The 23,303-nt window shown below is 37.8% G+C and overlaps 1 protein-coding gene across 1 annotated transcript; it reads left to right on the top strand.

The window, feature by feature from the left end:
* The first annotated feature begins 2,545 nt into the window (after window positions 1-2,545).
* LOC135212262 (fibronectin type 3 and ankyrin repeat domains protein 1-like) lies at window positions 2,546-18,895 on the top strand. The gene is made up of 10 exons (XM_064245702.1): window positions 2,546-2,907; window positions 3,127-3,277; window positions 5,108-5,204; window positions 5,838-5,959; window positions 6,402-6,523; window positions 7,433-7,529; window positions 7,991-8,218; window positions 8,361-8,516; window positions 9,350-9,503; window positions 18,648-18,895. Exons 1-10 carry the CDS (start codon window positions 2,901-2,903, stop codon window positions 18,816-18,818), a joined length of 1,305 nt encoding a protein of 434 aa, XP_064101772.1. The 5' UTR covers window positions 2,546-2,900; the 3' UTR covers window positions 18,819-18,895.
* The last annotated feature ends 4,408 nt before the right edge of the window (window positions 18,896-23,303 follow it).

The raw sequence follows: 23,303 nt of genomic DNA on the forward strand, positions 1-23,303 counted from the left end.
CCCCCGTTGCTGATAACCACTGGTTCCATGCAACGTAACACCATATAAACAAACAACCAGTCAGACTGTATTATAATTAAAGCTAGAGAAAACACTGCAAAAATTTTAAAGGTTTTTGTTTTATATTATTTGCTAGTGCAAAAAAAAAAAAAAAAAAAAAAAACGAAAAAAAAAAAAACAGAGCAGACCTAGGCTATATTAACAATCTGATATTCATCACGATAAGCTATAGCATGCTTATTTGTATAAAGATCAGCAAGTTCAGGAAAGTTTTCCCTGAGTCGCTGGTGATCTCTTGGTAATTTTTTTCATTTAAGACCCTTTTTCATAAAACTAGCATGCTTATGGTCCCATAAACATCGTCTCTTCCCCATATCTTCGACCAAAACTGTTCTGGCAATCTCGTCCACTGTACCAAGAACTCCATCTTGCATCTGATGACTTCTGAGGAGACAAGAGATGCGTGCTCTCCGAAATATAAACAAACAATATAAAGTCGACGGTATTCGATCGGTACCGTTTTCAAAATTCGTGATGACGACACCAGAAAGTCGTCGTCGAAACATGAAAAAACGTCAAATTCAAAGTCAAGGAACGGAAATTTCGCTAGTGTGACAGCGTCTTTAATAAATTAGATTCACCAGAAAGCTATTTCAGCTCTCAACAGGGTGAAATGGCATAAAGATAAGCAAAGAATAGTGTTTTATTAACCTTGGTCTAACAAATACATGTTTTTTAAAACTATATGTAAAGAATATGTATTATTTTTAAAATGCGGTTTATTTAAATTATGTATTAGTCACTTTTATGTTGATTTTTCTCACAACTTAAGGGGCTGTCACACTAGCGAAATTTCCGTCGACTTTTTCTGAGTTTGTCGTCGACTTTCCAAAGAAGTCGACGTCATTCCGCACTCTAGTTGTCACACGTGTTCTTCTTAATACCGTGGTTTGTCGTCGTCAAAACGTAACAAACATCTGTGACTTAATCCCGGAATAAAAAACAACTATGCTTTTATAACACAAATCAAACTATGGGTCGTGCTTGCATAGTTTAATGATGCTGCATAGAATTAAAAAAAAAAAAGTCTTTGGGTTCGGTCCCTGGTTAAAAAAAAATGTGAAAAGTTTATTTAAAAAAAAAATAGCTAGGCCTAGCTAGATAGCTATTCGACGTATTATAGCGTATATAGAGTAGATTAGAGAGATATATATCGGCTCTGGGCTATTCATAACCTTGTTTACACAACCGCAGTCAGACTTGTATTATAAATTAAGCTAGAGAAACTGCAAAATTTTAAAGATTTTGGTTTATATTATTTGCTAATGCAAAAAAAAAAAAAAAAAAAAACTATGGGAGCAGACCTATACTCTGTTTTTTTTTTCCCATCTCCATCCGCCTGTGGTGTTTCCGTATGGTAACACTGCGCTCCGGGCTTTAGCATAGTTACACATTCAACAATAATAATAATATCCTATTTCGAATATTAACGGTGTACTTCGCATACAGTAAATTATTAAAACACTTTTCAGTTGCAAATGTACCCAGATATCCTTTTATTTGCCCTAAAACTTACACATACCGTAACTATTTAAAGCCCGGGACGCAGTGTTACCATACAAAAACACCACACGGCGGATGGACAGATGGAAAAATACAGAGTATAGGCTATATAACAATCTGATATTCATGATATAGCATGCTTATCTGTATCAGTCAGGAAGTTCAGGAAATTTTCCCTGAGTCGCATGGTGATCTCTTGGTGATTTTTTTTCAATTAAGACCCTTTTTTTTCAAAAAACTATCATACTCTCCCCCATATTCTTATTCAAAAACTGTTTCTAGCAATCTTGTCCACTGTACCAAGAACTCCATCTTGCATCTGATAACTTGAAATGCGCGCTCTCCGAATATAAACAAACAATAAGTCGACGGTAGCGATGGGTTGAATTCGATCGGTACCGTTTTCAAAATTCGTGACGACGACACCGGAAAGTCGTCCGTCAAAACAGGAAAAGTCGACGTCAAATTCAAAAGTCAACGGAAATTTCGCTAGTGTGACAGCGCCCTAAGTCCCTTGATATTCTTAGTAAAGCCTTATTCTCAAAATGAGAAAATCTGGTAGATATAATGAATCATTTCCATAAAGAATCAGACCTTCGAATGCAAATTCTGTGCATTTTATTCCGAAAGTTCATAGATTTGCATTTTTTACCGTCACTAAATTCTGTCTCAAGAGGAACTAAACAGGATATATTCAGCTACTTTTTCCCTCTTTTTTTTTTTTTTTTTTTTTTTTTTTAAATCAAGTTTTTTTCTTGATTTTCAATTCCTTAGTTAAGTGCAAAGTTATTATAAGTGAAGATAGTCATCAATTATAATGCAACAACGGCCGAAGTAACCAAAAATAAGGTGCTTTGGCATTTTAGACGATGACGTAGTAGATGTCTTAAGACACAGTAGCCATCGAATCGATAGCTACCGTCGTAAGACATCCTCTGCGTCTTGGTTGCCATAGAAACAGATGTCAACAAACTCTGTGGCCGGGAATTCTTTAAGAACGAACATTCTGGGAGAAACATTTTACCGCTAGGAAACCCCGTTGGAAAGAACGTCCACTGCGTGAAACGTTTCTGCAGTTAGCAGTCGACCGGTTTTGAACGTTGAGTTAAAAAAAAAAAAAAAAAAAAAAGGTTGGGAGGAGGAAGGAAATGGCGGGAATCGTTTCGGCTCTGTGGGTTTTGTGCGAATCGTGGTGAAACTTTGGAAGAATTCACAGGAAGGAACTGACGCATGTCGGTGGAAATTTTCCTCCAACGTTCGGAAATTGTTTCATGAACTAAGAATAGAAGGGAATTTGCTACGCTAATAGAGGAAATGTTATTATATCTCCCGAATCAATGGGAGGTAGGTAATTGATGAACGAAAGGATCATGTTACAGGATATTGATAAAAAGAGAGAGAGAGAGAATCCTCATACACGTGGTCTTGACTGTTTCACTATATAGATACTAGGCAGAAAGAGAGAGAGAGAGTGAGATATATAAAAGTGCATTGACAACCATGATGACTACGATTATCTTTTAACCAGCACTGACAAATATAATCTGCCTTGCTTCCCCTCAGGACCTGAGGTCAGGTGCGGGGGAACGGGTCACCACTGGGTCAAGTTGGAATGGGGTGACCTCAGCCTACAGGAGCCCAGCGCCAGTCTAGAGGAGGCTGGATCCCAGGATGACTCGGGTCAGGAGTCCACGATAGGACCTACTAGTCCTAGGTAAGCTAATGTTGTTTTCCCTAAGAAGGTCATATAACCACAGATGGTTTATACGTATTCTTTAGACCTAGGTTTTTAAAAATATGTATCTTTAGACCTAGGTTTTTAAAAATATGTATCCTTAGACCGAGGTTTGTTTTTAAAAATATGTATCTTTAGACCTAGGTTTTTAAAAATACATACTCTTTAGCCTTAAGTTTTAAAAGAGATAGAATTTTTTAGACCCATGTTTTTACTAATACTTATTCTTTAGACCCAGGTTTTTTTAAATACGCATTCTTTAGACTCAGGTTTGAAAATTTGTAGTTTCGAGAATATGCATTATTTTTAGACTCAGGTTTAAAAATACATAGGTTTTAAAATATTTATTTTTAGACCTAAGTTTTGAAACAATAACATATTCTTTAGACCTATGTTATAAAGAATAAGTACTCTTTAGGCCTATGTTAGAAATTACGTGGTTTAGAAAATACTTATCCTTTAGACCTAAGTATTGAAACAATACAAATTCTTTAGACTTATGCTATAAAGAATAAGTATTCTTTAGACCTAGGCTTGAAAATACGCATATTCTTTAGACCTAAGTATTGAAACAATGGAAATTCTCTAGACCTATGTTATAAAGAATAAGTATTCTTCAGACCTAGGTTTGAAAATACGTATATTCTTTAGACCTAAGTTTTGAAAAAATACACATTCTTTAGAGCTATGTTTTAAAAAATACGTATTCTGTAGACCAAAATTCTAGACCACTGTTGAACCTGTGGGTGTAACTCCCCAAAGGGGAAAACTGTGTTGGTGGAAATTCAAGACTCCAAAAAAACGGATGTTGAGCGGATTTAGGCAAACCCGAAATATTTTGTAGATTTTATTTCTTGAACTGTATTACATGTAGTTTCTGATTACAGTTTATACTTGAATGTCAGATGTTTGTTTTTTAATGATATAAACAGCGGAATCATATCCTGTGGCTGAGTTATAGTGATTTCATAGTTGTATAATGTCAGTCTAAGGTTGAAGTTTAAAGCTATCTATATTCACGTCAGTATGTGATATTCAATGATAGCCCTATTCTCTCTCTCTCTCTCTCTCTCTCTCTCTCTCTCTCTCTCTCTCTCTCTCTCTCTCTCTCTCTCTCTCTCTCTCTCTCTCTCGTAGTTATAGTACTATAGGACCATTTAAGTAATCAGAACTCTAAGAGATGAATTCGTCCATTGCTTCTTATCAACAAAAATTTTTACTCACACCACTGGTACATGTTTCCATATTCTTAAGAACACAGTATTCCATGAATTACTTTCTGTTCTCCCATTTACATATTCTGAAGAATAGAGTATTCCTCTAACTGTTTACTGCTTTCCCATTCACTTATTAAGAATACAATATTCTTCGAACTGTTTACTGATTTGTTTGACATATTCTTTGGAATACGACATTCCTCGAATTATTTACTGACTTTACATTTACATATTCTTAAGAGTGGGAGATTCCTCGAATGATTTACTGACCTCCCCTTTACTTATTCTTAAGAGTAGGACTTTCCTCGAATTATTTACTGACTTAACATTTACATATTCTTAAGAATACGACATTCCTCGAATCATTTACTGATTTCCCATTTACATATTCATAAGAATACTACATACCTCGAATTATTTACTGACTCTCCATTTACATATTCTTAAGAATACGACATTCCTCGAATCATTTACTGATTTCCCATTTACACATTCTTAAGAATACGACATTCCTCGAATCATTTACTGATTTCCCATTTACATATTCTTAAGAATACGACATTCCTCGAGTCATTTCGTACCTATATCCCAGAGATGACGAGGAGGCAGTGAATGACACCTACGAGAATTACTTAGAAATCGCTTATGCCAAAGAAGTGGAGGACGATGGGTATCTCCAAGACGAAGATGTAAGTTCTACATTTTATAAATAACAATAACTTTAAAATTGTTATTTTTTTTTTTTACATCGTAGATAGAGGAAAACTGCATATACACATTTATATTTATATATACATATACAAAATTGTACGTACTACATTTTATAAATAACAATAACTTTAAAATTGTTATTTTTTACATCGTAGATAGAGGAAAAACATGAAACTTTATTCGAATTAAAATTAAAATTTTGCTTTTCTTTATCATATCAAACATGAGACTTTAATTGAAATAAAATTAAAATTTTGCTTTTTCTTATTCATATCAAACATGAGACTTTATTTGAAATAAAATTAAAATTTCGCTTTTCTTATTCATATCAAAATATAAGTATTTATTTGAATTAGAAAAAATAAGAGATTCAAATATATAGAAACATACGTATTTCATTAGCATCACAAAACTATTTAATCCACGCAGTCCTTTATTTAGGAATTTTGAATATATTTATTACATGGCGCAAAATCCCGTTTTTAAACTTAAAAAGAGATATTTAAAGATGTTCATTTATTCATGTTATGCATTCTAGTGAGTGGAAGAACGCCTTTAAACTTCGGAAAGATATTAAAGTAGTCTTCATTTGTTTTCGTTCCACATTCCAGGGAATGGAAGAAGGCCCATTCGAGGAAGAGATCGACAGAACAGAGGTGTTCTCCGTTCTTCCTCGCGTCGTGTTCACCGTTGAAATGTTCAGCGCAAGAACAGGATGGACACCAATTTACAAGTGATTTTCTTAATTAAGTAGACCATTACTTTCTGAAGGTCGACCTAACTAATGAGTTACTTATCTAGAGAAGTTCAGTTATGTAGAGAATTACTAGAAGGTTAAAATAATCTAGGGAGAGATGCTGAATGTGGGATAATTCAGGTAGCTGTTTTATTAGGTCAATGAAAATGTCAAGAATGCCGTAATGAGTCAAGAATCTGTAAGAATGTGCGTGCAAGCGCAAACAATGTTTGGAGAGTAGTCAAAGGGAGGTCAGGTCTATTGACCTTAATTCCCTTAATCCTTCTGTTATATTAAACCAGTCTATGATTCAATAGTACCTCTTGAAAACAGCGCCTCCCTTTGTCACCTGTTATCTAAACCAAAATCCGAACTGTTGATAGTCCCCCGTCGTGAAAAATACTGAGGCCAATCTCAGCGCTAAGTTGTTCTCCCGCAGGGGAAGTGGTGGAACCTACACTGTTGAGGGTTTGCAGCCGTCATCCGAAGTCCAGTTCCGAGTTAGCGTGACGGAACACGAACGTACATCTCCGTGGACGCTCTTCTCTGTAACAACTAAAGGTCAGTTGTTCCATCTTCTAGAAGTATATAGTTGATTGACTGAGTGATGAGTACTAGTTTCTTTCGACTGGCGTCGCTGTGATTTTGATGACAGACGCGGAAATCGGCCGGAAATTAACTCGTAGATCTTAACAATTTCAGAAAGGAAAATTTCTTGTCTTTTGTAGTTTTATTGTTTTGTGGAAGATAAACTGTTCTCGCTGTATTCTTGTTTATATGTATATATATATAGATATAGAATATATACATATATATATATATATATATATATATATATATACGATATAATAGAGGGTCCCCCTTATTCGCGGATTCACGCATTCGTGGATGTCTCTCTGGAACATATCCACCCGTTATTCGCGGGGAAATTTGCATATTTGCTGTATTTTTCTATGAGAAATATCCACAAATCCTGTTTTTTTTTTATCAATTTTCATCATAAAACGCATTTTTTTGTGATAGAACTATTAAAAAACAGGTATAAAACATTTTTAGTGGGTTTTTCTTGAGTTTTAACTAACAAAGTAGGCCATTTTAAGCTTTATTATATCCAAGGGGTTCTTCAACTATTCACGGGTTCTAAACTCATTCGGAAAGGGCGTCTGGTATGTATGCATCACCCGCAAATACAGGGAGACCACTGTATATATATATATATATATATATATATATATATATATATATATATTATATATATATATATATATATATATATATATATATATATGTGTGTGTGGCTACATCTACGTCCTGCCGATCAAGTGGAAATCACTAAAAAGTTAAAAAAAAAAAGTGAAGACATATAACTCTCTTCTTACATCCACACATTTCTATCATAAGTCGACGTCACCGTGGGGCCCCACGTACGTATACCTTGCAAAATCCTTTATTCTTCCTCCTCTATGGCAGAATGCCCGGGCAGCGGGAACGACCTCGTAGAAGCTGTCAAAGAGAATAATGCCACGGCTGTCAGGGACGTCATAGCAGATCTCACGAAATATTCGCAGTAAGTGATGCCACAGTCACGGTCTATACCTAGACCGTGACCACGGTGATCCTAGCTCGAGTTTGTAGCTGAGGTTTTTTGTTTATTTATTTTTTTAATAATTAGATCTTTTCTCTTATTTGTTATTTGTCATTAGCTAAGAATAGTTGATAAAGACAACGTCAAATTCCTTTCCTTCTATTCTTGCGGCTATTACATCCTGTAGAGTGAAATAAAAGTATTTTTTTAATAATTAAAAATTTTCTCCCATTTATGATTTGTTCGTAAACAAATATAATTGATACAGACAAGGTTAGATCTGTATTTATATTTTTTCATTTATTGATTTATTTTTTCAGTAAATTTAACAACTGATACTAACGATTTCAATAGAAAGAACAAAGAATGATTATTTACAATTTTTAAAAGACTTTAACATCTGCCAATCTCCGCCGACAGCGACATTCCATTTCCTTCGCCAGGATCGAGCGCGTAGACGTAGTCGCCGAAGAAGGCCACACGGCTCTGGTGTCCTCTATCATGACGGCCTCCCGAGACGCCCTGGCAGTCCTGGTGGAGAAAAGGGCGGGCGTGGCAGCTCCGACGGGAGGCCCCCACTTGACGCCCCTGGTCATGGCTGCCTACCTCGGCAGGAGCGACTTCGCCCGGAGGTTGAGGGCGGCGGGAGCCACTTGGAATCATCCGGACAGGTAAACGAGGAATTAATAAATAAATAAATAACTGGAGAGAGAGAGAGAGAGAGAGAGAGAGAGAACAAATGTCGGTGAAATCACGTAGCGAAACCAGAAGAACTTGTCAAAATCCTTCTGCTTCTATTTCCCCCTCCTTCAGGAACGGCTTAACGCCGCTCCATTACGCCGTGTGCGGATGCCAGACCGGCCTGGTGACAATGGCACTGCAAGAGGGGGCTGACCCCAAAATTCTAGCGGGAGGTCATCCGATTCTCTCTCTGGCGGTCATCTCTGCTTACGTCAGGAAGTCGCCGAGGTAAATACCATGGTTGCGTTCTGTTGGGCAGTATGGAACAAAGGAGGTAAACATTGCGTTCTCATCAGCTACTTACGACTTGATAGGTTGGATGGTCCAGTTGTGGGAATATAAATCTTAAGAGCTTTCGTTCTATAGGGATCCTGATTTAAATTCTCATTATTATTATATTCAGTAGCTGAACCCTATTCATATATAATAACCCTCGGGCTACTAGATTGGCAGTCAATTACGGAACCCACTCGTCCAGTGAGGAACTAATAGTTATGGTAATGTAGCTGATAAGAAGCAATAGCTATGATAATAACCACAGAAACAGAAGTCTGTTAAGGTGAGAATCGTCTAATGAGTTACTACTTATTTGTCTGTAAAGGAAAACTTGTGCCAGCCAAATCCGTCCGTCCGCACTTTTCCTGTCCGCCCTCAGATCTTAAAAGCTTCCGCAGCTAGAGGGCTGCAAATTGGTATGTTGACCATCCACTCTCCAGTCATCAAACGTACTAAATTGCAGCCCTCTAGCCTCAGAAGTTTCTGTTTTATTTAGGGTTAAAGTTAGCCATGCGTTTGGGACCGCTATACTAGGTGCAAGAACACAGGCCACCACCGGGCTGTGGCTGAAAGTTTCTGGGTCGTGGCTGAGACTCTCATACAGCATTATACGCTGTACAGAAAACACTTCTACGCATTTTCTTTATTAGTTTTAGTAGTATTTGGTACGAAAGAATAATATGAAGCTCTTTGGTAGTCAAAATCATAAGTTTCTTGAAATAATGAACGTAAATTTTTGTGAAGCAGAATCCAACATTCTCTCTCTCTCTCTCTCATACTGACAGAATGCGTGGAATAGCCAAGAAGGAGACCAATGAGAAGGACGATTTCGGAAAGATGATAGAGACACTGGTCGAAGGAGGAGCTCAGGTCAACCAAGTTGGTTTTGGAGGGAACGCTGCCCTGCACGTTGCATTGACCCTCCATCAGGCAAAGTTGGTAAGTGATTTTGCAAATTCCCGAGGTCATGCAGGCCTGTATCGAGGTGGGTGGGCGGGGGGTGCCGAACGACCGCCCCCACCCCCCACAAAAAAAAAATTCTCGAAGTCCACATTTTCTGTGACTATCCTTTTCATTGAACTGTACTTACAAAGTAATAGATAACAATCATTTGTATTTTTTTGGCAATTCTTTTTTATATAAATTTTGCTATTAATCATAACATCATATTTAGTGGTAGGAAATACAAAGATTGATAACAGGAATATGATATATATACCTATACATGCAATGACATTTCTAGAAGAAAAGGTCTAGTTTTGTGAAAAAAATACCCCCCCATAAAAAAGATTCTGGTTACGGGCCTGAGATGGATACCATAGTACAGTGCTATTCAACGTGGTGGACTGTCCACCTTATAGTGGACGAGATTAAGTGAGGGGTGGACAGCTGTCAAGGGTGGACTACTGGGTGCACGAGATCCTCACCTGCACGTGTCTGTATAATATACAAGAGACTCTCTCTCTTCTCTCTCCTATATTTCTTAAAATCCATACAAATACATCGAGTTGCCACCACGCCTACTCACTCTCAAGTATAGGGAAAATAAATGCATTTAAACTGAAGGTGAAAAAATAGAAAAGCAATGTAGAGAGGTGCTTTTCTGATTTTGAATGATTTGACTCATTTATGAGAGGATGTGGCTGGGAACATGGTATATGCAGGCAACAGAGCAGACACTGGAGGTACACATGCCACACAAACCTTGACTTCTATTTCCCAGACAGTGAGAATGACCAGCTGACCTCCAACACGTGGATGCTTAATCCCTTCACAGGTGAAGGAACTGATCATTGTGATGCTCTTTTGGAGGTTCGAGCGGATTATTCACAAAAAGCAGTTTTCAAGACATTTAGCCCAATCCCATGGGTTATTTTTCTGGGTTTACCAAGTGCTTGATATTCCAGAGTACAAGGATCTAGCTGAGCAGGCAATAGCCATATTTGTACAGATGCTAACATCTTATTTGTGTGAGTAAGGGTTCTCTAGTTTTGGTTTTGTGAAGAGTTGCACTTGAAATCGTCTGACACCTCGATTCAACCTAATAGCAGACAAAGTGCAACAACAGCCAAGCCCACGGATTTTTTTTAAAGGGTAACTATTTGTTTTATTTATTGATACATACCAAATATAGCAAACATTGTCTGCAATTTTTCTTTAGTGAAGAAAATGCGTCTGAATGGCATGCTTTAGTTATCTTGTGTATTTTGAGCCTCTTTAGTTTGAGAATGAGGTGTTGTAAATATATGGGTGAATATGTAAAAGTTAAATAAGAGAAACTGCTTTTATCTGCTTCCATACTCATAGAAATGAGATATGAAACATAGACTTTAAATATTAAAAACATGAGGTTTTTAAATGAGGGCCCACTTCGGGGTTGGGGCTGGACGCTTCTACTGAATCACCACCAGGGGTGGATGATATTAAAAAAGTTTGAAGACCACTGCCACAGTAGATTCACATCAACCGTGCATCTGATGTCTAGGCACCCCAGGTCCGCCCTAACGACGCTCCTGATTGGCTGTTTATAAGCCAATGACAGGGCTTTAAACTCTCAGTCTCTCTCGAGAGGTCACGATGTATGTTCCACCTCTCCTGAAGAATACGTCTTTCAAAAGTATCCAGCAGGAGAGGTGGAACATACATCCTGCCTACGTGAACTCTCTCGAGAGACTGAGAGTTTCCAGCCCTGTGATTGGCTTATCAACAGCCAATCAGGAGCGTCGTAAGGAACTGGTCTAGGCATCAGATGCACGGGGTAATGTGAATCTACTATGGTATCCATCTCAGGCCCGTAACCAGAATCTTTTTTATGGGGGGGTATTTTTTTTCACAAAACTGGACCTTTTCTTCTAGAAATGTCATTGCATGTATAGGCATATATATCACATTCCTATTATCACTCTTGTATTTCCTACCACTAAAAAATGATGTTAATGTTTAATAACAAAATTTATATAGAAAAGATTTACCAAAAAAACCAAAAGATTGTTATTTATCACTTTGTAAGTACAGTCCCATGAAAAGGATAGTAACAGAAAATGTGAACTTCCAGATTTTTTTATTTCTTTTTGCCATGTCTAGGTTTGTTAGGGTAAAGAGATTTTTGGGTGTGAGAAACATATCGAGATTATTTCCAGGAAGATTCTATGGTTAGTTTTTAAGATTATGGCGTCCTGCTGTTTTCAGGGAAGGTATCCTGTACTCGTTTACAGTTCGGGAATATGCGACCGATCTGTAGCTCCTGATGATTCATCAAATTGCGCAGCTGCCAAGGGAATATGCAACCGATCTGTAGCTCCTGATGATTCATCAAATTGTGCAGCTGCCAAGGGAATATGCAACCGATCTGTAACCCCTAATGATTCATCAAATTGCGCAGCTGCCAAGGGAATATGCAACCGATCTGTAGCTCTTTATGATTCATCAAATTGCGCAGCTGCCAAGGGAATATGCAACCGATCTGTAGCTCCTGATGATTCATCAAATTGCGCAGCTGCCAAGGGAATATGCAACCGATCTGTAGCTCTTTATGATTCATCAAATTGCGCATCTGCCAAGGGAATATGCAACTGATCTGTAAGCTCTTAATTGATTCATCAAATTGTTGCGCAGACTGCCAAGGGAATATGCAACCTGATCTTGTAAGCTCTTAATGTTCATCAATGCGCAGCGCCAGGGAATATGCAAACTGAAATCTGTTAGCTCTAATGATTCCATCAAATGCGCCTCCTTGCCAAGGGGAATATGCAACTGAATCTGTACTCCTTATTGATTCATCAATTGGCGCAGGCTGCCAAGGGAATATTGCAACTGATCTGTAGCTCTTAAATTGATTCTCAATTCGCAGCTGCCAAGGGAATATGCAACTGATCTGTAGCTCTTTATGATTCATCAAATTGCGCAGCTGCCAAGGGAATATGCAACTGATCTGTAGCTGCTATGATCATCATGTGCAGTCTTCGGGATGCAACTGATCTGTCAGCTCCTTATGTTCATCAAATTGTGCAGCTCCAAGGGAATCTCAACGATCTGTAGCTCCTTATGATCATCAAATTGCGCAGCTGCCAAGGGAATATGCAACTGATCTGTAGCTCTTTATGATTCATCAAATTGTGCAGCTGCCAAGGGAATATGCAACTGATCTGTAGCTCCTTATGATTCATCAAATTGCGCAGCTGCCAAGGGAATATGCAACCGATCTGTAGCTCCTTATGATTCATCAAATTGCGCAGCTGCCAAGGGAATATGCAACCGATCTGTAGCTCCTTATGATTCATCAAATTGCGCAGCTGCCAAGGGAATATGCAACCGATCTGTAGCTCCTTATGATTCATCAAATTGCGCAGCTGCCAAGGGAATATGCAACCGATCTGTAGCTCCTGATGATTCATCAAATTGCGCAGCTGCCAAGGGAATATGCAACCGATCTGTAGCTCCTGATGATTCATCAAATTGCACAGCTGACAAATGCTTATACACTTCCTCTTCACGCTAAGATGACAATCGACCAACCGGTTCTTTTCAGTAGTCTGCCAAAATTACTAGGAACAATTTAAAATGGTAGTAGTGACGTCAAGCCGTTGTAGACTACGTACCCTTAAACAAACTCTACAGATTATATAAAGACCTTACACTTAATGAAACCACGGAAATCATTATATCGAAAATGTAACGTAATATATGGCTTTGATTTCAGCCGTTTCAGAAAAATCTCATTTTGTTTTTTTAGTAGCAATTTATATAAACAGTTTGATGGTATTGTATTTGAGTCACAGCTGGTTCCCACATTCGCCAGTATATTTATGCATCCCTAAGATTGAGAAAGAGAGAGAGAGACTGTGAACATAAAGAAAGAGATCTCACTGACGCATTAAACAAATAAATGAATATTCAAGACTGAAGTGGCCTCCACTTTAAGTAAAATGGTCACATCCACTTGAGATTAAACAAAAATATGTTCAGGATGTGATTGAGGTCATCAAGAAAAAATAACAAACAACAAACAATGGAAGGGGGCGTAACCACAACCGCCTTTGTAAAGAGATCCGGCTCTCAAAAAACGTTTTCTCGCGCAAGCTTGCTATTTTGAATTCTGGCCGGCGAGGTGGTTTTCTTTATTCCCTTTTTTTTTTAAATAAACGCTAAGTTGAGCTCCATTAACCGTCATTACCAGTTAAGTATGCATAAGTCTTGTTCGTCTTATACACGTTTATAAGACACCATTTCTTCCTTGTAGGACCCAGTAGCCTACGTTTTATCACACACATGCATATATATGTGATTTTAAATCACGAAGAAATATAAAAAAAAAAACGTGATGATTATACGAACAAAGTTACAGCCACGAAGGAAAAATTGAAACACTGGAGATGCTAAGTGCTTTCGTCTTAATTATCAAGACATGTTCACAGCAACTCTGCATATATATATATATATATATATATATATATATATATATATATATATATATATATATATATACATTTATATATATATTATTTATATATATATATACATATATATATATATATATATATATATATATATTATATATATATATGTGTGTGTGTGTGTGTGTGTGATAAAACGTACTGGGTTCTACAGAGAAAAAAAATAGTCTTATAAACACGTTTATGACGAAGAAGACTTATAATAATGGGCTGCCAGATTTTCGTTACCAACTTATCGTACAGATGGTTCAAAAATTATCGTTTTTTCGCCAAAATTATCGCAAAATATATCGTATGCATGTGAAAAAACAATAAACCAAATTAAAGAAAATGTTCTTTACCAAAATTATAGGAAAAGTTTTTACTTTAGGCTACGTTATCATACAGCCGTGAACTATTTTTTTTTAAACGTCTAAGTAGGGTGGCCATTTCTAAATTTCCAAAAAGGAGGACACCTGATATGTTTGTGTGTGTGTATATGTATATATATATATATATATATATATATATATATATATATATATATATATATATATATATATAAAGAGAGAGAAAGAAGAGAGAACTACATAGAATAGACAGTAAGTTTTACTGCAAAAAAAAAAAAAAAAATGATTTTTCTGAAATTCCTGTACTACATATAAAACCCATTTGTGTTCTCCGCTTAATTGCCTGGAGGTTTATTTCTTGTATTTCCAACACAACCTCCAAGGGCTAGCGAGGGAAAACAAGCATATTTTTCAGTTGAAATTTTAGCTTGTCACAAGCTGAATTTAATATTTACTACCAGAAGTAAGAGAAAAACCGTTTGCTATCAAGACTGAATGCAGTGGCCGAATGGATATATCTCGCTGATCTGACAACTGTGAACTTCCGATGGTGGGCCTAAACAGTTCATGTGTTCTATCTAACTGTCTGCTGACCTTAGCCTCAGTTTCGTCAGTATCGTTTATATACATACATACATACGTATATATATATATATATATATATATATATATATATATATATATATATATATGTATATATATATATATATATATATATATATATATATATATAGTATGTATGTATATATTCAGTATTCGAATGGGAATGACTGACCGTACACAGAGCAAAATCTGCCAGTTGAAAGAAGTTATTCCCACTCAGATCAATTAGATCGGATGTTTACAATTATCAGCATAATTGCCTCGTTCCACGGAGAGAGAGAGAGAGAGAGAGAGAGAGAGAGAATGATCTCATATCTCTCTTAAAAGGGTCAGCGATAAGATGACCTCTCGGCTATTGGTAATTGAGTAGAGGGTGAAGAAAATACACACGGTACCAATACAATTAACCTACCTATCTCAATAATCTAAAACACAGTTATCTACATATCCTAAGGAAATTGCCACTTTACATTTTCATAATTTTCAATTAGTAACATTTAATCTTGAAAAAAAAAAAGGCTTTTTAATAATCATCTGAAAAATAAACAAATGCCAGAATTATCGTATAAAATGTACGATAGGTTTGTATCTGGTATCGTACATCGTACAAGGGCTGTTTTAATCTACATGTGAATAATTATCGTACGTATGGAGCCTGATAACTGAATGACAGTAAATGGACCTCACTGCCTTGGCAACCGAGTCCAAAATAGCAGGAATGCGCGCGAAAACGTTTCGAGCGCTGGGTGTCGTTACAAAGACGACATTGTGACCGTGGTTACGCTCCCTTCCATTTTTTTCTTGATGACGTCATCAGATCCTGAATATATAATTTTTCAATCTCATGTGGATGTGACCAGTTTACCCCCAAAATGGAAGCCACTTCAGCCTTGAATATTTATGTATTTAATACGTCAGTGAGGTCCCTTTCTTATTGTTCACATTCTTTCTGTGTTGGCCATGGCGGAGTTAATATAAAACGTTTTGAGCAGCTGACGTCGCACAACCGGTGACGGATATGAAGCATACGTAGTATGTACCAGTGTTGCCAACTGTAGGGTAATTGCCCTACGCGTAGGGTAACATAGACAAAATCTTAGACAGCAGGGCAATGTTTTCAAGTGTAGGGTAATTATAACAAGGTAGGTTTATATCTATATGCTTATTAGTATTCATAATATTGCATATAAATGTAATCTAAAGATTTATTTATTATCATAGCCGCTGAATGTTGGGTCATTTTCAGTTTTGTAAGGTAATTTCTCGTCTCCTGTAGGGGCCGTAGGGTTAGAGGGGTTGGCATCACTGGTATATACTGCAGATGTCAACGTGTTGGCTTGCCTCGACAGACACGCTCTCGTAAGTGCTGATAAAAATGCTAGTAACGGTGTCCGCTCTCATAAATGAACCGGAAAATGTCTGTGTGTACGAACGCTCTTCAAATCCACATTTCGTGACCGGTTCTGGTGAGATTTTTTGTTTTTTAAATAGGAATCAAAATCAAACCAGTGAAGGTCATGGTGAAAACATTGGTTGGTTATGACAGGGTGAAATGTAAAAATTTGACGGAAACGACAGATATTGGCGTCTAATCTATAATTTTCGCGGTCGCTGAGAAGAATGCTTAGAATAGTGAAACTCCTTGATGCCCTTCAAGTTCAAACTCAGCCTTGATGGGGGTGAGGGGAGGGGTCCCTGTAGAGGGGTGGGAAGGGAGTGACAAGAAAAAAACCGAAAACGACAGATTTGAGTGTTAATATACATACTTTATGTAAACATATGTATATATGCACTATTACATATTGTATATATGTATATATATATATACTGTTTTTGTATATAGTGTATAAATATGTATGCATGTGAGTGTGTGTGTGTGTGTGTGTATGTGTAATATCCTCAGTGAACTCACAACATCTCAATTTCCTCGATTCTTAGAAACACTAGAGACCATAATCTCAAATGGCCAAATCCTGACGCAAGTCCTCGGTGAGATTGGAACCGACGCTTCGCATAGTAAGCGAGGGTGAGGCCGGTTTCCAAAGAAGACCTGCCCATTAAGAATTAGGAAACCGAGAATTTGAAGGCCAGTACTTATTCTCCTAATTCAAATTAAATATACATTCACCAGTATGATTCCGTTACTGCGGAATAATTTTTATTATTGATTAGGTATATTCCGTGACCCTTTCTACTCTTCAGCCTCTTGCTTATAAATTTATGTTGTATACGTCTTCATGAATCATCTCAGCTCGTGAAACTCAGCCACGGTCCTATAGTGCTGCCAGAAGTACGATTATAGGTAACTCTAACCTTAAATATAACCAAATCTACAGTGGTTAGGGAACTGCAATTTGGTGTGTTTGATGATCGGAGGGTGGATGATCAATAGACAAATTTGCAGCCATCTAGTTGCAGTAGTTTTTAAAGATTCGAGGGGCTGACGGCACGGGCCAGAAAACAAAGCAGGAGTAATAGTTTTCTTTTGCAGTAAACTACAACACATTCTGCAGAATTTTATCAGCCTCTGCGATATCGTATTTAAGACTCATAATCCTGCAAAAGGAAAATTCTTCATCTGTAGGAAACTTTTAATCTTCTGCGATTCTGGATTCCTATATCGCTGATGGAAGAAGAAGAAGAGTTTGTTTACATATCGAAGAGCAGACACATTAATCCAGTAATTATTGATGACTTAACTCTCTTAACTCCTGTGTCGTTGGCGTAAACATACATACATACATACATACATACATACATACATATATATATGTATATATATATATATATATATATATATATAGATATATATATATATGTACATTAAACAAACGAACAGTCTGAATGATGCACAAGCAACTGCGCAAAGAATGAACAAAGAAATGTTTGAATTGTGAAACGAAAGACGTGCAGGATGTCCATAAAGTCCCAGCACCATTACAAGTATTTATAGCTTGCAATGGTACTCGGACTTATGGACACCCCTATAACGTAAAGCAAACTTAATTTCCACAAGGAAAACGTTGAATAACACCCCCAGATCAGTAAAGTGATTTAGTTTTTACGTATCCGGGAAAAGACTTATAATTTGAGCATACCAAATTCTCTCATTCGTGTTGTACTTGATCAAATGTGTTACCATTTGGCCCGTGATTTGATAATAATGCTTCTTGGTCATAAATTTCACAAGTTACTGATTGGATGATTCTTTAGTGGATTAGTACCAACAGTGCACCTCACGCTGTGCACTGTAGGCATGACGTATAAGGTTCTCTGCGGCGTCCCCTTGGCTACACTAAAGTAGATTCACATCACCCGTGCATCTGATGCCTAGGCCAGTCCCTTACGACGCTCGTGGTTGGCTGTTGATAAGCCAATCACAGGGCTGGACACTCTCAGTCTCTCTCGAGAGTTCACATATGTAGGATGTATGTTCCACCTCTCCTGAGGGATACCTCTTTCAAAAGTATCCCTCAGGAGAGGCGGAACGTACATCCTGCCTATGTGAACTTTCGTGAGAGACTGAGAGTTTCCAGCTCTGTGACTGGCTTATCAACAGCCAATCAGGAGCGTCGTAAGGGACTGGCCTAGGCATCAGATGCACGGCTGATGTGAATCTACTATAGCTGCAACACCTTCCTTTCCTTTTACTGTACCTCCGTTCATATTATTCTCTCTTTCTCCCGCCTCACTTTCAGGCCAGACTGCTCTATAGTTTGGGAGGCGACACCAACTTGACGAACGCCCGCGGGTACTCGCCCACGTTCTTAGCCACCTTATCTGGGCATGCGCTGGACACGCCCACGCCCAGAGATGACGATCACCCGCCCATGAACGAATTGGAGGAACTCATTTACCAGTGTCAGTGACGTCTTCTGATCTGCCAGGTTCTTCGTCTGTTTTTTTATGACGTCATTTAAAGACCTTTTCAGTTGTCATATCTATATGTATATATATATATATGTAATAGTGTGGCACAGTGTCGTTATTCCGAAAAGACAATAACTTAATAATACTTAAGAAAAAGGCACGAAACGGATAATAAGGAAGAAAAGAAAGAGGGAAAGATAATGATTTTTCTTAGTGAAGGATTTTGTTACTCCAAACATTAGGCTTTTAGCCATTAGACATCTGGTTTTCATCTCCCCCAAAAAGCCTCTGTCCGTACCAGCGATTAGTGACCAACAAGAGATTATGGGCGACGAAGGATATCGCTCAGGCATATTCGAGAATTGGAAACTACTCTCATTAGCGCCTATGACTAATCGCCGTTCCCTTCGTGAACAGGTCGAGAGAGCCATCTGGCATACGTTAAAAGGAATTCTATGACCCTTGTTTAGAAAGAGGGAAGTACCAAACTCTTAAGTGCTCCACCCTCCCAAATATAGCCTCTAGTATCGACGAATCAAAAGCCATGAGTGTTTGGTCATAAGACAGCCCAAAAAGGGTATCAACGAATGAACTATGAGGTTACCAGGGATACGCCCCTAAGAAGCCAGGACATGAAGAAGGAGGCGTATACAAATTCAAAGCCTACGAATTACTGTAGAAGACCTGACAGGAAGGCGGTCTTGTATAATGTTTGCAGCCACTAAGGCACAAGAAGTCTTTCAGAAAATGCCACACCCAGTCAAAATCCAAAATCCAAAGGCGGGGCTAAGGAGATTCAACTGAACAAAAAGGCGAGACAGAGAGAGAGCACGCAAAAAGGAGTCAAGAAAAAATGGGAATAAGCAGCCAAATAGTGAGAAACGACCGGGAGCCGAGGGGAGGGGAACTGCAGTGTCATGGCCGTGAAACAAGAAAGACAGAAAATCCCCAGAAAAAGAACATGTTGTGCAGAAAGTGTGGTGTGCGAATAATCAAAGACAGTGAAGTGACAATCAATCTCAGTGAAAATTCCTCGTGCCTTAGACTTCGTAATTACAAACAAATGCCAAATAAGTTTTATATCAGTCCAAAAGCCAGTAACTCAGAAATGAAAACTTTAATAATTGACCCCAGCTAAGAATAAAACTATTTAAGAAAATATCAATCTTCATTTTTCTTTCTCATCCAAAACGATAACCCTTTTTGCTAAATCCCCAAAGTACAGCTCCACGGCACACGTTACATTAAGCTGTGTACGAGAAAGTAATGTACGTCACAGTCTAATTGGTGCAGAGCGAACGGGATACGATGAGATTAAAGGATGTATCGTAACAAATTAATTGGTGGCAGAGCGACGGGATACGGATGAGATAAGATTGATATGGTCACAAGATGAACTGATTGTCGAGGCGTAAGGATAGGAAGAGACAAAAGACACAGCAAAGAATTGTGATTATCGACGTGAGACGAAGCACATGACAGGTTTAAAACAGCGCAGCGAACAGAATCAAAAGTTTAGTGTCGGGCATAAGAGATTTCCATTCATTCACGCCACGCGCAAAAAGAAAGTGCTCCCCAAAGAACAGTTAACAGTGCTTCCCCAAATACAAAGAAGTTAACGACCTGTCAACAATAAGAGCCACCCCACTTTGGCGAAGAAAAACTCCCACTCCGAAGACCAAGAACAGGTCGTTCCACTAGAAGACAAGATGTCGAAAGCATTAAGAAAAATATCAGAGGAAGAAATTACAATCCCGAAACGCATCGTCAAACCGCAATCCTGCTCTGAGAAGAAGAGGGAGAGAGAGGTCCCTTTTTCCCGAAGGAAAGAAGAGAGAGAGAGGGGGAACCAACACATCATTTCAACGCTCTGGTAGGCGAACGCAAGCTGTCAGACGTAACCCATAATATCGAAGACGACGAAAAAATGGTTAAGTCCAAAGTAAGATGTCCCCACACTTAACATAACATTAAACTTTATAAAAGGAAATTACTTACTCGATTAAAATTTCATTAGACAATTTCTGGTATTTCAAGATTAAAGATTTTCACTCTAACCTTTTATTTTTTTGGCAACGAAACTATATTTCGTCATTTTATAATTATAACTAATGCACTACTAAAACCTTTTCCGAACATTTGTATTTTACTAAACCAATTAATTTAAATTTTATTTTTATTTTGATTGTGTCATTTTATGTTTTATTTTTTTGTGATTTTTGGTTGTTTTGTGATTTTCTTGTACTTTGTTTTTTTTTTTGTTTTAGTATTTTGCTTTTTCTTTTATTCGTTACGTCGAATGATGTTTTACTTGTTTGTATTTTGTTTGTTTAGGATAACAAGGTCATTCACAGGGAGGTCTCATCGTTTATCGTAACTTTATGGTCATTCAGTATCGTTTTACCAGTTACAGTTAAGATGGTTTTTGTTGTTATTTAAGAATCGCTTACTCCGGTAACGTAAGACTTTGAGAATATTTCTCGGAAAATTCTTTTTTTTGGGGTAAATCGGAATACGTAAGTAAAAACAGTTTATTGTTATTATCATTTTCTTTTCGGATGATTAACAGTCATAATAACTTTGATACTGTTTAATGATACTCAGTGCTTAAAAAATTTCCATTAACGAGTCGATGGTCAAAGGGAGACCGGCTCCTTATCAGAACGTTTGAACGCCCCGTGCTCAACGAGAGTCAAACAAGGAAATTAACCAGGCCGGAAGGTACACAGTCCGCGAATTCCGAGCCCATCAGCATGGGAACACATAAGGGAACAGGTAATTAATCACATAGCTAGAATTTTGGTGGAAGAAGGATGTCAGTTAGCTTGTAACTTAGTAGAACTGGATAGAGCAGTGGAGACACGCCTAGATAGCATAACGTAGGAACAGATAGAGAAAAGCTATTGAAGCAAGAGTTATCTTTATTTGAAGCCGAGGAGACTTAGACGATTAACGTCCACTCGGGAACTTACCGAGATCCTTAAGAATTTGAGAACTGAAACGGTATTTTAGGAAGGTTTTTTCCAGCAGTTGTGAAAGGGATCCAGTTACTAGTTGCCAAGGATAGTGCGTCACTTTAAGTTAGACGGAAGACGTTATCAGAGTTTAGCTCTCAGTTGTATAACAATATGAATGATGGGGTAACTTCATGGAATCCACAGGTTTGATAGAGGTAGAGGAGGCAAGCAAAAAATGCTAATGAGTCATGTTAAAAAATATTTAGCAACTAGCAATAATGTTGGAACCTGCCTACGGAATTATTGCACAGGAATGGACACTTAAGTGGGAGAACATCCGATGATGTAGCAGAGATTGAAGAGGAATAAACAAAAATCCTTAGGTAGAAGACCTGAAGGCAATCCTATATACAGAACTTTATCCGCTATAGGACAAAAAGAAGGGTTCCAAATAGATTACGAACACCATCTAGAAATCAGAATAGATGCAAGGTAAATCTTCTCAAGGAGGTTTTCGACAGTTCACGTGTTAAACTGTCAGAAAGAGAAGGACATTATGCCAGTGACTGCCGAGGGATAGCCTTCTGGTCTTTCCATAAGAGACATGACCTAGTGTCGAAATGCAGAAATAAATTTGTTTTCAATCCTAAGGTAGATCTCAGTCGAGAGGCAGAGGTAGAAACCAAAGTCCAATCTCCGCCTAGCTAGAGAAATAGGATTTCCGTCCCGAAATTATATCGAATCAAACAGCAAGTATATGTATCAACCATTTCAGTCAATGTCAACGACGCAATGGAAATTTTTCTGCTTACTGTTACTGAATCTTCCTCTATAACAGAGAGACGTGCGGAATGTCAGCTAAGCCCAGCTACAACAGGTTAGCAAAGTTGATGTAGAAATGACATTAAATTATAGACCATTATTTCCCGCCCATGTCGGTTTAGAATAAACTATTATTACATTCTTTGGAAATACGGTAGTCCTAAGAATATAATGTCAAAAAGGGTAATCGGTTGTGTTTTTCTCACTTAAAGAGTGAACACAGCGGTAGATGTAGAAATCACAGACTCAGGTAATGATATCCACGGTATTGGACAGTTAGATTTTCCCTTTAGGCTAGGAAAGAGTTGCTCTTAAAGAGAAATGTTCTGGTATGCCAGAGATATACAATTAAGCTTTTGCCCTTTTGCCTGATAGGTTATCCAACTAGGCTAGACAGGGATCAGCTTGATGCCCTAGAGAACAACTAGTGAGTGAAACGGTCCGTGAGATTTCTAGAATACCAATATCAAGCCAATACAAGAACCCCGACCTCAGAGAAACCCACGATGAAAGGTATCTTAAATAAGGATAAGGACAGAGGGAAGATATCCAATGCACCACGAGTTCACAACAGACATTAACACTCTAGTATAATCAAAGTCAATGCACTATTTAAAGTTAGAAAGGGAATTAAGACTTAAACCAGGAGAAGTACTTGGTGTAGAATGTACAGTAAAATCCAACCAATTTTTGAAGGGAAGGAAA

This window comes from Macrobrachium nipponense, chromosome 40 (genome assembly GCF_015104395.2).
Source record: "Macrobrachium nipponense isolate FS-2020 chromosome 40, ASM1510439v2, whole genome shotgun sequence".
NCBI lineage: Eukaryota > Metazoa > Arthropoda > Malacostraca > Decapoda > Palaemonidae > Macrobrachium > Macrobrachium nipponense.

Coding starts and splice junctions, on each gene's coding strand:
- LOC135212262 (XM_064245702.1), top strand. Junction 7,530..7,990: donor GATCTCACGAAATATTCGCA/GTAAGTGATGCC, acceptor TTCCTTCGCCAG/GATCGAGCGCGTAGACGTAG. Junction 9,504..18,647: donor CCCTCCATCAGGCAAAGTTG/GTAAGTGATTTT, acceptor CCTCACTTTCAG/GCCAGACTGCTCTATAGTTT.